This window comes from Hemibagrus wyckioides, linkage group LG13, assembly GCF_019097595.1.
Source record: "Hemibagrus wyckioides isolate EC202008001 linkage group LG13, SWU_Hwy_1.0, whole genome shotgun sequence".
In the NCBI taxonomy this organism is placed as follows: domain Eukaryota; kingdom Metazoa; phylum Chordata; class Actinopteri; order Siluriformes; family Bagridae; genus Hemibagrus; species Hemibagrus wyckioides.
In genome coordinates, this window is record NC_080722.1 from 26,237,649 (window position 1) to 26,252,470 (window position 14,822).

Genomic DNA, 14,822 nt, shown 5'->3' on the forward strand with positions numbered 1-14,822 from the left:
ACCTCTTACAATAAAAAACAAACCAAAACAAAAATAAAAACCTCACTCGATACATGATGATGAACAAGACTCACAAATGAACAATGGAATTTTTTTTTAAAAATGCTTCTTCTGAAAGATAAATAATTCATACAGTCCACTGCAAACTGCTTAGCACTCTGCATGGGTTGACGGTCTGTCCAGCGATCTGTCCTCTCATTTCAGCATGCTACAGTAAAGCTGACTACGTCATATTGGGTGAAATCATAACAAGAGACACAAGTACACAAAGAGAGAAAGATGAAATAATGATAGGAAAGACATCTACAGTTCAATCACGCCACAAGCAATCACAATGGTTCATGCAACTAAGATCATACAAGTGGAAAATTTTACAAACTAGGCTCGATTTCCACGCCGGGGGCCACTTGAGACCCAGCACCCTGACTGCCTTCACTTCCACTCGTCCTCTTACTCCTCCTCCTCCTCCTCCTGTCTCTGCCGGCCTGCTCAACCTCTGCTCTCACGTCTCTAGCAGACCTGGATGTAGTGGAGGGCTGGGAAGCTTCTGACAAAGACGTGTTCCTGGATGTGCTCCTTTCTTCATCCTTATCATCTCCCTGCATCTTTTTGTCTTCATCAGCATGGCAGTCCACAAGCTTTACTGTTTCACTAGCCTTCGAGTTAGCGATTTTGCCCGCGGCCTGCACCTGCTTCTGCTTTGTCTTACTTTTCGATGTTCTTGGTGAGTCTGTCTTTGACGTACTCTTAGCTACTATTACCTGAGTTCTTCTTTTCTCTTTCACTAATGTGCTTGTTCTACATATGCCTATGGAAGAAGGACTATTAGTATCTTTCTTAACCTTCAACACTGGGATGCGAGATGTGGGCTTTGTAATCGGGAATGGATCTAGCCTTTTGCTGGGTACTGGTCTGATATCTTTCTTTGGTAGCTGTAAACTCATACCTGCACAGCTATAGCCTTTTGTTGAACGACGTTCCAGTATCGGCAACCTAGACTTTAGTGGCTTTCTTTTAACATCCTCGCATTGTGGAATTACGCTTTCTCTGTACGCAGCACTTTGTTCGTGGCATTGTGGAATTACATTTACCCTGGTCTCTTCTCTCACTAAATCTGAGCCAGTTTTGAGTAAATCCTCTGAAATAGGTTTAAAGTAGCTGGTCTCGGGATGTGAGTGCTGAAGCTGTTCTACAGTGCTGTACTGTGTGTATATATGTGTAACACTGGAAGCCTGTAGATTATTATTATTATTGCAGTTCTGTGTCTGGATACATTTCTGCTCTGTCTTGGAAAAATCTGTCCTCGGCTCATTTTGGCTTTCTGTACTCGTTTCTGGTTTGTGGCCTTCTGAAGCTAGTGATGTTTTAAGTGTAAAACTGTCCCAGTCCATACACACCAATTCCTTATTCTCACCAGATGTGTCTTTGACTCCTATCTTAAAAGAGGAACACAAATTAGAACTGACTTCTGAATATGAGGGTGGCTCCATAATGTTGTCATGAGATGGAGTGTCCGAGCGATCGGCGCAAATCTGAATGATATTGTATGATATTACTGAGCTGTTATCCATCTTAACCTGTGCATGCTCTACTTGCTGTGCTTGTGATGTGACTACACTTGGATTTGTGACCCCTTCCCTTTTATTCCCAGGTCTCCGTCCATATAAATGCTCACCAATCTGGAAAAACTGCAGCCTCTCTTCAACAAAATCCCGTTTGCTCATGTCAATTGCACCACTGCGGGTCATCTCAAACATCTTCCCTTCATGGAAGGGGAACGGGTTAGGTTCACTAGTTGGTGTGCTTTCATCAGTTGGAGTTCTCGCAGGAGTCGTGTCAGGGGTAGTGGCTTGAGACTTCTCGTCTATAGCTAGCCCGAAAGGCTTGGGCTCGTCGTCTTTAATTCTGGCATCGACAACTTCATCGTCTCCTCCTTTACTTGACCAGGGATCAAAGTCCAAGCCTTTTGTCGCGACAGTTTTGAATGGAGTATTAAACTCTTCCTCTAGCTTGTAGCTAAAGTAAGTGTCAGACAGTCCTTCTTCATTCGATTGCTTTTTGTCCTTTTCATTGTCCTTTCCATTTTCTGCTTTTTTACCAGCAGGCTCGGTCTTCGTTTTCGCCTTTTTGTACTCCTCAGTTGGCGATTCTTCTTCAATTACTTCTAGTTTACTTTGGCTGAAAGAACGGTCGCTAGGCCTAAGCATGCTTTCTGATGCCCAAATGTCTTTTCTGTTGTCATTGGAAAATCCAAATGTTTTGACATCGTTTTCATGAAGGCCATCATCCTCATCCTGAAAGTCGTATCCATCCAGAGAATCAATCTCTGTGGCATCTGTGTCATGAGAGAACTCGGCAGTCGTTGCTATCGAGCAGTCTGTAATAGACTGATCGTTGCCGTTTTGTTCGTAGTCATTGTCCTCGGCTTTGCCGTTACCGTTTATCCCGGGATCTTTATGATTGCCATTCCTGTCATGTTTTTTGGGTTTGGATTCCTTCCCCTGGTCCTGCTCGTCAATTTTAAAGGTATATTTCTTTACAGGGATGGGTTGAAATACTGATTCGTCTTCACTTGAGTCACTGTCATTAGCTCCAGGAGGCACAGGAGATGGAGGCTGGACTCTAATTATGGGCTCTGCAAGAAGATGCTTGTCATGCTCCTCCTGGAGGTTCACCTCCATCATATCAGTGTCCATTTCTAAGGAAGGAGTGGACCCTTTTTTCTCTGTCTGTGATGAATCTGAGTCCAAGGGAGGGGGAGGAGGAAACTCTATGTAGGCAACTCTTTTGTCTTTATTTGTCTGTCCGGTATCCTGACTCCTGCTGGCTGCCGTAGTGTCTGAGACCTTTTCTGGGACAGGTTCTTTAAATGTAAACACTTTGCCTTGCTCTGAATCCTCTGATTCTTCTGAGACTTCAGCTATTGGACTAGCACTGCCTGGTATGAATGCCATGAAACATTCAGGGGTTCTTGAGGTGAGGTCATAACTGATTTCCTCAGAGCTAGGTGTTTCTGGGGTTATGGGACTTTTCCCAGAGCTATCAAGAAAAGATATCTGTTCTAACGTGTCATCATCTGGGCTACCCTGAGGGGAAGTTTGCTGTCTCTGTTTGACTGTGTAAATTGTCCGGCTCTCTGATCCGACTATTTTCCTGATCGATCCATTTGTCCCTCCTGCTGAATCTTTCTCACCTTGTTTTCCTACTTGCACGCTTACATAAACTGGTAATGTTTTCAGTCCTTTGAAACTTTCCCTGGTGGTGACCGTGGTAACCCTTTCCACTGTGTCCTTGTAGTTACCTGAACCTGGATCTCTGATACCACCCCCCTCTATACCAGAACCTTCAACTGTCTTTGTCAAAGCCTCTTCCCTAGACACTTCTGAGCGACCCTGAACTCTAGTTTTAGCTAAGGTAGGTATATGTGATGGACTCTTTTCCGATTGTTTAACAACTGTATCTTGTTTCACTTTCTTTCCTTGATCAGCATCAGGGAGACTGGATGACATTCTCACAGGAATTTGTGATTCCATGATCTTTTTTTTAAGCGTCTTCATATGTGTGTCCTCGCTGTCTGTTTGGTTCTCTTTTGATGCCAAATCTGATTTTAACTCCTTTACAAATACATTTTTAAAATGTTCCCCCTTAAGGTCAGCACTGATTGTGCTCTGCTTATCAATACTACTAGCATCCTTACCATTTTCACTAGTTCTGACTTTACTGGTGTCAGGTTTTTCGTATGTGTCATCTTTTGGCTTACTGACCTTTTCAAACTGTGGCTTGCTGAAAATGGTGTCGGCTGTTTCTGATGAACATGACGCAGTGCCAAATTTGCTAAAAGACGGACTTTGGCTGGAGCTCACTTTACTTTTATCACTGTCTGCAGATTTGTTCAGAGGCTTTCCTTCCTCTGTGGAATCTACCTTTGAAGCCTTTGAGCCTGCAAAAAATTGATAAACAGGTAACTTGCTTTCCTGAAGTTTTTTCACAGGTGGTCTTGATTGTGTACTTGGCATATTTTTATCTTGATTCTGGACCTCTGTTTCAAATTTGAGCCTAACAGAGCTCACTCTGGAAGTCTTAACTTGAACTGGGGAAGAAATATCACCTGCCTTTGACTGCCAAGCACTGCTTTCCTGTTTAGATTTGTCCTCATTTAAGCATGACTGTGCACGCCTCTCTGGGCTGCTCGGCAAACTAGCACTTTTTCTTTCATTCATGCTACCAAACAATTTCTGTTTCCCCTTATCCCATTCCTCGCAGCTCACATCAGCTTTGGGCTTTGTTTTCTGAGGACTGCTGCACACAGAGCTTGGGCCTGAGCGTGTCTCTCTGAAGTCTCTCATGGGAGGCTTTTTCTCAGGGGACTGAAGCTCATCATTTAGCTTTTCTGTTTTGTCTCTGAAAAACTGCGAAACTTCACTTAGTTTTTCTTCGGCCTCTTTAACAGTTTGGTCAATGCGATCTTCATATATTAGTTTCTCTCTATTTCTGTCTTGCCTATCTTGGGTGAAGTGCATCCTAACTGTATGTTTGGGGCTGCCAGGTTCTGTTGTGTAGTGCAACACCGTCAGTTTATCATACTGATCTTTATGGAAAAATTTGTCAGACGCTTCCCTTGCTGACCTGAAAATGGATTCCTTTTTGGGGCCATAAAATCCTTCTGCTCCTAATTCAGGAGTGCTGCCACTTCCCTGGTTAACAAATGAATCTTCAGTATCAGACTGTGACGTGTCTAATTTTTCAGAAAGAAGCATTTTCTCAGCAAATCTATAAGACTCTCCCCTGAGCTCGGACAGTTCATCATCATGATATTCAATGGACTGCTGGCTTAGGAGTTTAAAAGCTTTATATGAGTCATCGGCAATGAGCTGAGCAGAACCGGGTCGGCTCTCCTCCTCTTGAGAAACAGGTGTATTGACTCTAGATGTTTCTAAGAAAGAGGGCATTGTTTCCTCAGCAGTAAACAGTTCATCTTCTTGCAGAGACCCAAAATCGCCTTCTACTCTGTTAGCAAGTTCCTTCAGACCACGGCTGCCTTTGCATATATACTCGGGGTGTTTCTTTGTCTCTCTGATTATTACCTCTGTTGGGTCTGTTGTGTTGCCCTTTTCTATATGAACCTCGATTATTCTTTCAACTTTGGGTTTTGTGTCCTTGTCGAGGAACCGTGGTGTTAACTCATCTCCTTTGATAGAATCCTTACTAGCCTTGTGCTCAAATAGCCCAGCCAATTCTTTGGAAGGGTCTCTCCCTGACTGGAAAGCTTTCATTATGTCTCGAACTGACATGGTTTCTTCAATTCTGTCAGAGCCTGCCTCTTTTAATTGGGGTTTATGGTAGACCATTCTAGTTGTGGTGGTTATATGAGTTTCCTCTTTCAGACACATACTTTTGCTCATTACCGAATCATCCTCAGCACTGACTTTCATCTGAAAGGCCTTTACTTTGTCTTTGATGGAGCCAGCAGCTGACTCTGGTTCAATACAAGCAGGTGACTGCAATGCAGCAGCTTCTTCCAGTAGGGGCTCACAGGTCTCTTCGGGATGCTCATAGCTTCGGATCACGTGAACGACCTCTGTTCTGGTTTCTGTTATGACTGGGGGAATAGGGACATCTGAAAATAGAGGTTTGGGTCCTGTGCTCTCTGCACTCTGAGGAGCCGAAGGAGTCTTTTCACTTCGGGTTTCGAAACCACTGTCTGAGAGTGGGCTTTTATCCTGATCATGGGAAAAGTCATCAGGGGATTCCAGAATGGCATCTGTCCCACTGTATGAATCGGTTAATTTGCATAAATCTTTCTCTGAAGGAGAGGTGCGCATGCCTGGAGGTGGCATTTTGAGTTTATGCTCAGATTTGAATGTACGTTTCTGCTTTTCCTCTCCCTCCTTCAACTCATTGTATTTGCTCTTTTCACCAGCAATTTTTGTAAGTGAACTAGCACCAATGTCATTCATTAAGTAGTCAACCACCTTGGCTAAATTCAAGTCTTTGTCTTGCACTGACTGTGGTCTAACAGGAAGGGTGGATTCAAATGTGGGATGAGATTTCAGGACACTCTGTTGAGCCTCCTCTATTTCATCTTTAGAGAACTCCTCCCACTCATCCTCAGATGCTTTGTCCTTAGCAAAGACTTTTGTCTCACTCAGTACATCCTTAGAAAGGATTTCACTGACTTTCACGAGATCTTCTTTAACTTTCTCAACTAAACTGAAAGGTTCCTCATCCTCCATTTTAGATTCTCTGCTAGCCTGGGACTGATATGTCTTTGATACGTTAGCGGCGTCATTTTGCAATATGGCAGTCATTTTTATAAGACCCTCTTTCATGTCTGCCACGTCACGTAAAATATCTTGACTTGATGTGGCAGTGGCTGATTTAAACGCTGCAGAAGGGATATAGAGGTGGGGTTTTGAAGGTTTCGATCTGGGGGTAAATGTCGGTGTTTGAGTGGTGGTCTGAGGTACCATTAATATCGGGTCAGATATTTTCTTTTCTTGGGGCTCAGGGAGAACGTTCACTACAGAGAAAACTGGTACGGTCATAGCACTAGTTGATAGAGGGGCACCAGAAGGACCAGGGGCTCTATAGGAAGCATACATTGAATTTGACACATTTGATCTCAGAGGAGATGACATAGATTTCATTGTGTCATAGCTTGATGTAGAATAGCCAATTAGTGTTTTTTCAGCCTCACAAAAAGCTGCGCTAACACTGGAAGCAGCTGCCTGTGTTGTAGCTTGTATCCTCTCCTGCAAACTGCTAGCCCCTTCTGAGAGTAGACGGGGTGATATAGGAGAATAAGAGGGGTATTTGACTGGGGACACAGATCCATTAAGAAGGACTGTTTCAGCAGAGGCAACGGTAGGCCCAGCTGATGAAGAGAATGATGAGAGAATTGTCCCGTTGGAGACCGCACCTCGATCTGGAGAAGTTTTCATAGATGACAGACTTGTTAAGGGTTTAAACGTGGGTGTTGCTGCAGTAGGTGCAGAGGTAAGAGTTGATCGGAGTGACAAAGCTGAAGAATACAAATTCGCAACTGACTTTGGAGATTCAGGGGGGGTCATCGTGGTGAAAGTTCTATCCAGTATAGAACCAGATGGTGGTACAGAGATAGGTCTTGAAGACAGTGAAGCAGCAAGTCCCTTGATTGACACAGGATCTGTGCCGGTTTTGAAAGATGAAGACATGAGCCCGCTAGAAACTGGTGAAGGGTATTGGCCTTGCTGAACAACAGTTTTTATAGGTGAAGAGATAGATCTGTATGTTCTAATGGGTGATGCTATGTCACTAACAGACTTTACAGGAGATGCATTTGTGGTTCCCAGGGTGGACTTGAGTGGAGAAGCTGAGGTTATTGACCAAACGGACTTTAATGGCGAAGCAGATGGCGTGTTGGAAGGTGAGCTGGAGAGGGAACCCAGTCCACACTTTGTTTGCCCAGGGACGGTAACAGGAGCAGTTGACCATGCCTGGTAAGATCTTGTTGAAAAGACAGGTTTGTGAGGGTAACCAGCAGGCAGTGTTCTTGTTGTACTTCGCTCAACTGTTTCTTTAAACAGATAAATTAAAATCCAACACAAAATCAACAAAAATGGTTGAGAAACAGAAAGACCAGAGGGAAAAAAATTGGTCAGTGGTGCTTGTATCATAGAAGAAAGAAGAACAATGCTTTCATGGTGGTATACATGAGTTGAATGATGAAGAGCCAAAACAAAAGAAAAAAAATCACTGTGATCCATGATCCACAAATGGCACAAATAATAGAACTTAAAAGTCCAACAAAGAAGACAAGACCCTCCCTCCCGAAAACAACAACAACAACAAAATAAATAAGTAAATAAATCACGCTGCGACATAACGGACAAGACAATAAAACAAACTGCAAAATGGCAAGACAAATGCAAGGAACCCAGAGGAAAACAATTTCTCTTTTGACTTTAGATGTGCTACATTCCCCTGTTGCTGGCTACCTTGATTTTACTAAAGTGCCTTTTATCTGTTTGGAAAAACCAGTTTCATTCCAAATTTCGGGTATTTTGACAAACCGGAAATTGATAATACTAAACCAAAAAAAATGCTATCCTATTTTCTGTGTTTTAGCAAATTGTACTATTGCAAAAAGCAGGCTAGGTGAGTAGGTCTTGAGTCCATAATAACTCATCATGCAGAACTGAGTAGTCTTGGTGACAGGCAATTCAGTGCAAACTGTGAAAGCATCTGAGAGAAAGTCTCTTCATGACTCTCCATGCATTTCTGTCCAAAAATAAATGAAAACTCTGCACAATCACAAAGCCAAAAGGAGCAATACTAGTTGTAGGGAGGGATGAAAAAGAAGAGACTATGACTTTTAAAAAAATCATTATGGATATTAAACGGGTAATTTCATCGGTTTTCTTGCCAATGAGAAAAGAGAACATAGACAGTGAACAATATCTAACAAAGTGAGCAGGCACAGCACAGCAACTTAAATATCATAATAACCCATGCAAAAATAAACTATAGAACAAGCATGAGGACTTTGTTATGCATGGCAAGAATGTGCAGATATATTACATTTGCATTTTCAATTGGTAAAATAGTCTAGACTGGTCACATGTTAGCTTTTATGTTAACGTTACACACTACTAAATGTTAGTCTCCCAAGAATGTTAATGAAATATCACACTCACTCAATCCAGGCTCAGTCAGATAGCTGTACCGCTTACGTAAGGCTAGAGATGCAAAGGTATGACGTCGTTCTGGCTTTTCAGTCTGCAACAACAATAACAAAAATGTCCTATAAATTCCCCCCCTTATCAGCCCTGAATGTCAAGCTATGCTAATCATTTGAGTTTACTCTTCAGAATTTCCAACCTGACTTTACTATATTAAATTGTCTGACTGTGCCATTGTATCAAATTCTGTTTTCAAATTGTATGTACATCTAAGAATAAGACAAAGCTAGTGTTTCTATATGGGGGCAGTTGGTGCTCTGCTGTCAAAATACTGCTACTGATGATGTGAACCATACACTTTTTTTTCATTATTTGTGCTGTGATAATGTTACTGAAAAAATGAAACATGGACTATAGAATTAACATTATTTTTATTCCCCATAGACATGTTATGTAGTTTACTGAAAAACTAAAAATTGAGGTAACAATCTTAAACCATTAAACTAAGCCATTGGTTATCTTTAAAGCAATGTGACAGAGTACAAGGATGGAGAAATAAAAATGATGGCAGTCTTTGGCCAGTGATATGAAGTATATGTGGTTTTACAGTGTATGGAGTTAAGCCAATGCAAATTTACAATAAAGCCCCATGACAGGCGATAGCTGCACAAATGTGTGGTTCGACAGAGCAAATACCTAGAAACTAAAGCAAATGAATCACCAGCACACCACATGGAACTGAGGGGACAGGACTATTACCTCTTCATCAGGATCTGAGTCCATATCCTTTTGGTTCCCAAGATGCATTGCAGAAACGGGGAATAACGCAATGGAGAGCAAGGGGTAAGAAACATCAGGATGTGAAAAGGGCGATTGTGAGCACACAGAAAAAGAGCCACCGCAAAGCCATAGCAAAGAAACAGAAACGGAACATAAAAATCAACTCAAAAAGATACAGGAAGCAACCACAAATTATACCACTGAAAAAAAAACAAAAAAGCGTAAGCCTGTGCACCGTCAGCCAAAGCATGGTTCCAAATCAAAATTCTGATTTGGTCAGCCATAGCCAGAGCAAAGACCAGAGAGAAGCTCAAAACAGATAAAAGACACACTCAGGCAGTTTTGACCAAGTTTATCCCTTATCGCTGCAAACACTGATCTACCTTTTCCTGAGTATGAAGATGACATGATATATGACACAAATGACTTGATCATTACAACCTTACCTTTTTGAGTGCAGGCAGAGTGATGTTTAAATTACACACAGCGGTCTGGGGAAGCCCCTTTGCGTTTTTAATCTCTCTGAGGAAGGACAGCCGTCCGCAAGGTTCTTGGCTGTTGTCCCTCACCTTTGGTGTTTGGGTGAAGAATGAGCAGATAAGCATGAACAACACATGAACAACACAGATTATGACCACAGCTCAACTGAATTCCCTTCTCTTACAGAAAAATGACCAGTTGAGATATATGCCACAAGTTACATGAGGTTAGCATATGTTTGGTGGTCTGGGAAATCCTGTGGGAAACCAGGGACTCCCAGGCCACCATACATAGCGTGCAAAAGCATCGTCTCTAGTGATGGACATTTTCTGTGTAGTGTGTTATCTGAAAGATAAGAACCAACTATGTTACCTTTACACAGAATGGCAGTCTGTTTTCTTTAAACGCATAGAAATTAAGAACCAGCTGCTGTCCGGCTTTAATCAGAGGCGTCAGATTGCCATAGCAGTCCACATAGATAGGCTTCCCTTCCAAAACCTGTAAAAATCCCAAATGAATGATCTTTAAATGAACAAATGTGTTTCACTTTCATTCCAATGACATCCAACACAACAGTACAATATTTGCTAAGACATAATAAGATCTGACGAATGGGAGAAGTTTTTTGTTTTTGAATGACCAACCTCAATGTCTTTGCTTCTGGCCACCTCCTCAAAGTTCTCTTGCTGCTCCAGGGTCTTGTCCACTTTGTCATCCGTCATGCAGAAGCATCGCAGATTGGATTCCACCGGATCGTTCATTTTGGCGAAGACTACAAACTTGGCCATGTAGGGCACACAGATGAGTTCCCTGTACAGCTGAGTGGCCAAAGCTACTGTCTCTGGAATCTGATGGCAGTCTGCAAGCCAGAACCTGGTAATAAAGACAAAATGTTTGGACTGGAGTTAAATATAGTGATTTAAAAAAAAAAAAAAAAAGAATATGAAGCCTTATAAATGCTTCTGTTGAATCTGTTATCTCTGGAGATGCAGATCGATATATTTATCATGATTTTGTGAAGCATAATGAAACCCGAGCCAAATACCTGGCAGACACGTTGGTGGTGAACGAGACGCAGTCATTCGAGAAGGTGAGCGGAGTAGTCCCAGTGATGTCTTCCCATTGTGCAGGGGAGGTGCCACCTGTAGCAGAGACCTCATTAGCATACATGTAAAAGGAAATATGCGATACACAAAACCATCAACCGAAAGCTGGAGATGAGATGGACGCCAGTTTAGGAAAGCTATTTTATAAGCCACTGAGGACAGAGGGTGTGTCAGAGAAGGGTTGGTTTGTGGACAAATCCTACCTGTGATGCTGCACAGAAGACGTAAACAAGGTGTTGTGTCTCCTTTGTAGCCATTGTTCATGCCTTCCCCTGATCGAGGAGGCACAGGGATGGTCATTGTGATGGGTTTGTGGAACTTTCTTCTGCGTGGCTCCACTGTTACGATGGGGCTGAATGTGGCTCTGTTGCCTATGATCTTCTTCACCGTCTCATCTGGGACTGGCTGGGTCTGAACAGCAAGCAAGCAGTTATGTTTCACTTCATTAAGTAAACAAAGACATGCAGAAACATAGCTTTTTGTTCATAATCTGACTAGGTTTCTAGCAAGCTCCTGCCAGATGATAAAGGCTAGCACATGCTTCCTCTGAGACACATGAAGCCAACCAATGCATGTTTCCAATCTTTTTTCTCTCTTCATTCTCTTGACAGTGTCATGTGGGACTTTGGGAAGATTCTTACAACAGTGCAGTAATTAAGTCAGTTCTTGCAATAATATTTAAAATGCTCAGCATGGACAGCATGGATATTAAAGTGTTTTTATACCTGAAGTCCAACCCTGATCTTCTTGGTAAGAGCTCCTTCAGGGAAAGAGGCCTGGACTTGAGGAACAGTCATACTGGATAGAACCCCTCCCTCGGGACCCATATGATTAGTCTCCTGCTTTATCCGTGACACCACGGCAAAATACTGTGGGAAGTCTTTAGTGATGATTCGACAGATGCGTTTCTTCTCCAGGTCTTCAATGCTGTCCAGTTCTTTAGGGACAAACCATGTACAATTACCATTACTGCGCTTGATATATATATATATATATATATATATATATATATATATATATATATATATATATATATATACATACATATATATATATATATATATTTATACAGAGAAAACATACACAGAGAACACCTTGTTGAGGTCAGAGGAGACTGGACAGACTAGTTCAAGCTGACAGGAAGGCTCTGGTCTTTATTACCATAGTCAGCAGAAAGGAATCTCAGAATGCTCCACATGCTGGACTTGGATGTGGATGAACTACAACATCAGAAGACTACATCAGCCAACAACAGGAGTGTGAGACTGCAGAGGGAACGGACTTACTGAAAACTGGACAGAGTGGGAAAATAATGGCTGAAAAATATTAGAGTAGACTTCGTCAGCTTGAACATTGCTAGCTGATTTCCTTTGACCTTTCTCATCAACAACACATATCACAGAACTGCTGCTGTGCACAGGATGGTTTTTTACACCATTCTGTATAAATTCCTTAGACTATTACAGGAGATTCAATATGCAGTTCCTGAAAAGCTCAAACCAGCGATTTGACCAGCTCTTAATGCACACCTTTTTCTTCTTTGGGCACCTATCCATATCTTCTGCATCCTCAACACTTGCACCCACTAGCTTCATATCCTCCATCCATATACCTCCTCTTTGGCCTTCCTCTTTGCCTCCTGCCTGCCATGTCCAACATTCTCCTACCAATATACTCACTCTCCCTCCTCTGGACATGTCCAAACCATCTTAATCTGTCCTCCCTAACTTTGTCCCCCAAATGTCCAACAAGAGCTGTCCCTCTGATGTACTCGTTCCTAATCCTGTCCAACTGTGTTACTCCCAAAGAGAACCTCAACATCTTCAGCTCTGCTACCTCCAGCTCTGACTCCTGTCTCTTCCTCAGTGACACTGCCTTTAAACCATACAGCATGGCTGGTCTCACACCTTCCCCGTGATTCTCGCCGATATTTTTCTATCACACAGAATTCCCGACACCTTTCTCCACCCATTCCAACCTGCCTGCACTCGCTTCTTTACCTCTTTCCCACACTCTCCATTACTCTGGACTGTTGACCCCAAGTACTTAAACTCCTGTACCTTCTTCACCTCTTCACCCTGTAATCTTACTGTAATCTTACTCACATGTACTCAGTCTTACTACGACTGACTTTCATTCCTCTTCTCTCCAGCACAAACCTCCACCTCTCCAGGTTTCCCTCCACCTGCTCCTTGCTCTCACTACAGATCACAATGTCCTCTGCAAACATCATTGTCCAAGGAGACTCCTGCCTGACCTCCTCTGACAACTGGTCCATCACCATAGCAAACAGGAAGGGGCTCAGAGCTGATCCCTGATGCAGTTCCACCTCCACTTTGAACTCCTCTGTCTGCCCTACACCACACCTCACCACTGTCCTGCTCCTCTCATACATGTCCTGCACCACTCTGACATACTTCTCTGCTACTCCTCATACAGTACCACAGCTCTTCTCTTGGCACCCTGTAATACACTTTCTCCAAGTCTACAAACACACAGTGCAACTCTTAATGCACATGATTTTATTTATTGTGATCCTTCCATATGACTGGTGCAAGTGTTCTTATTAATGTGGCTGGTGAGTGAAAGTGTATAATAAAAATGTTTATTACAGAAGTCACTGGCTTACTACAGGCAGTGTTAAAGTAAACCACTACTGGCTCTCCAGACATGTGCTCCCATGGAGCCACTTTTACTGCTGTTCTGTTCGTGATTATGTTTTGTGCTTCTTTTTCCACCACTTTGCTTCCAATTTACTTTAAGTTGCCAGAGATATGACAGTCTGCTTATGATAGCTTCTTAGTGTCCTGATGATGTCCTACCTTCGTCCATGCCATTCAGGAGCTCATTGAGGGCTTCAGTCTTGCAGTCGTACTGATGTTCCTTCCAAGTCTCTCCATTATCGCTCCTAAGAATGATCAGCTCACGCTCCTTCCCTCTCATGGAGCCAAAGTGAGGGATCTCCACTATCACAGGGCTGCAAGGACAGATCATACAACACTAAGAGCTGACTATACTTCTAAAGAGGCTCTTCTACTGAGAAATGACTGATGATGGTATGCGTGGAGCATACTTCAGCAGTGCAACGTGGTACACCTGATAATAAGAGCATTTATATACAAGTCTTTATGTACTCTCTATATAAACATGTACAGTTATTTCCACCAAGCGATAGTACTTTGTGCTTTATAACCCCAGAAAAAGACAAACGAATAAAAACATTCCAGACTTTTCACTTTGCGGAATAACGGAATTACGTTTATTAGAATAACATCTAATCCAGGGTTTCTCAATTCTGGGCCTGGAGTACAGCCACCCTGCACATTTCGGTGTTGTCCCTGCTCCTAAACCATCAGCTTCTTGTTTTTTACTTTTCAACCAACTCATTAGCTAATTAACAACTGTGTTTGAGTTTGAGGAGGGAAACCACCAGGACATGCAGGACTGGGGTACTCTAGAATGAGGATTGAGGAACTGATCTGATGCATGTGCTTAATCCATAACACATCAGTTTAAAAAGAAGGCTATTTTTCAATTTTTAATCAGCATACATTCAAAATTTTGTTCTGGTAGAAGTTAAAGCTAACATCGCTAACAGAGATGCATTTGTATATAAATATATAGTGACATTTAGATACAGACAAGCAAGACACTGTCCACACTGAGTCATGAGAAAACAGAAAATTACATTCAATGTATAATCCCAGAGAAGGTACCATGAAAAAGTACATTGAACACTGCCAGTCAGAAGTTTTTCAACACATATAGGTTCTGCAGAATGTCAATTAAACACTGA

General features: G+C 42.4%; 1 protein-coding gene across 21 annotated transcripts in view; it reads right to left on the bottom strand.

Moving 5' to 3' along the window:
* Window positions 1-14,822, bottom strand: part of ank3b (ankyrin 3b) — a 160,342-nt gene that overhangs the window by 7,872 nt on the left and 137,648 nt on the right. For 19 of the 21 annotated variants that reach the window (XM_058406126.1, XM_058406127.1, XM_058406123.1 and 16 more), the window contains 10 exons: window positions 13,849-14,003; window positions 11,752-11,963; window positions 11,230-11,437; window positions 10,966-11,062; window positions 10,565-10,793; window positions 10,293-10,418; window positions 9,887-10,009; window positions 9,420-9,446; window positions 8,676-8,757; window positions 380-7,555 (listed from right to left, as the gene is read on the bottom strand). In XM_058406126.1, the coding sequence (XP_058262109.1) occupies window positions 380-7,555; window positions 8,676-8,757; window positions 9,420-9,446; window positions 9,887-10,009; window positions 10,293-10,418; window positions 10,565-10,793; window positions 10,966-11,062; window positions 11,230-11,437; window positions 11,752-11,963; window positions 13,849-14,003 (8,435 nt within the window). The remainder of the gene's footprint in view (window positions 1-379; window positions 7,556-8,675; window positions 8,758-9,419; window positions 9,447-9,886; window positions 10,010-10,292; window positions 10,419-10,564; window positions 10,794-10,965; window positions 11,063-11,229; window positions 11,438-11,751; window positions 11,964-13,848; window positions 14,004-14,822) is intronic. The other 2 variants (XM_058406140.1, XM_058406139.1) reach the window with 1 other exon arrangement.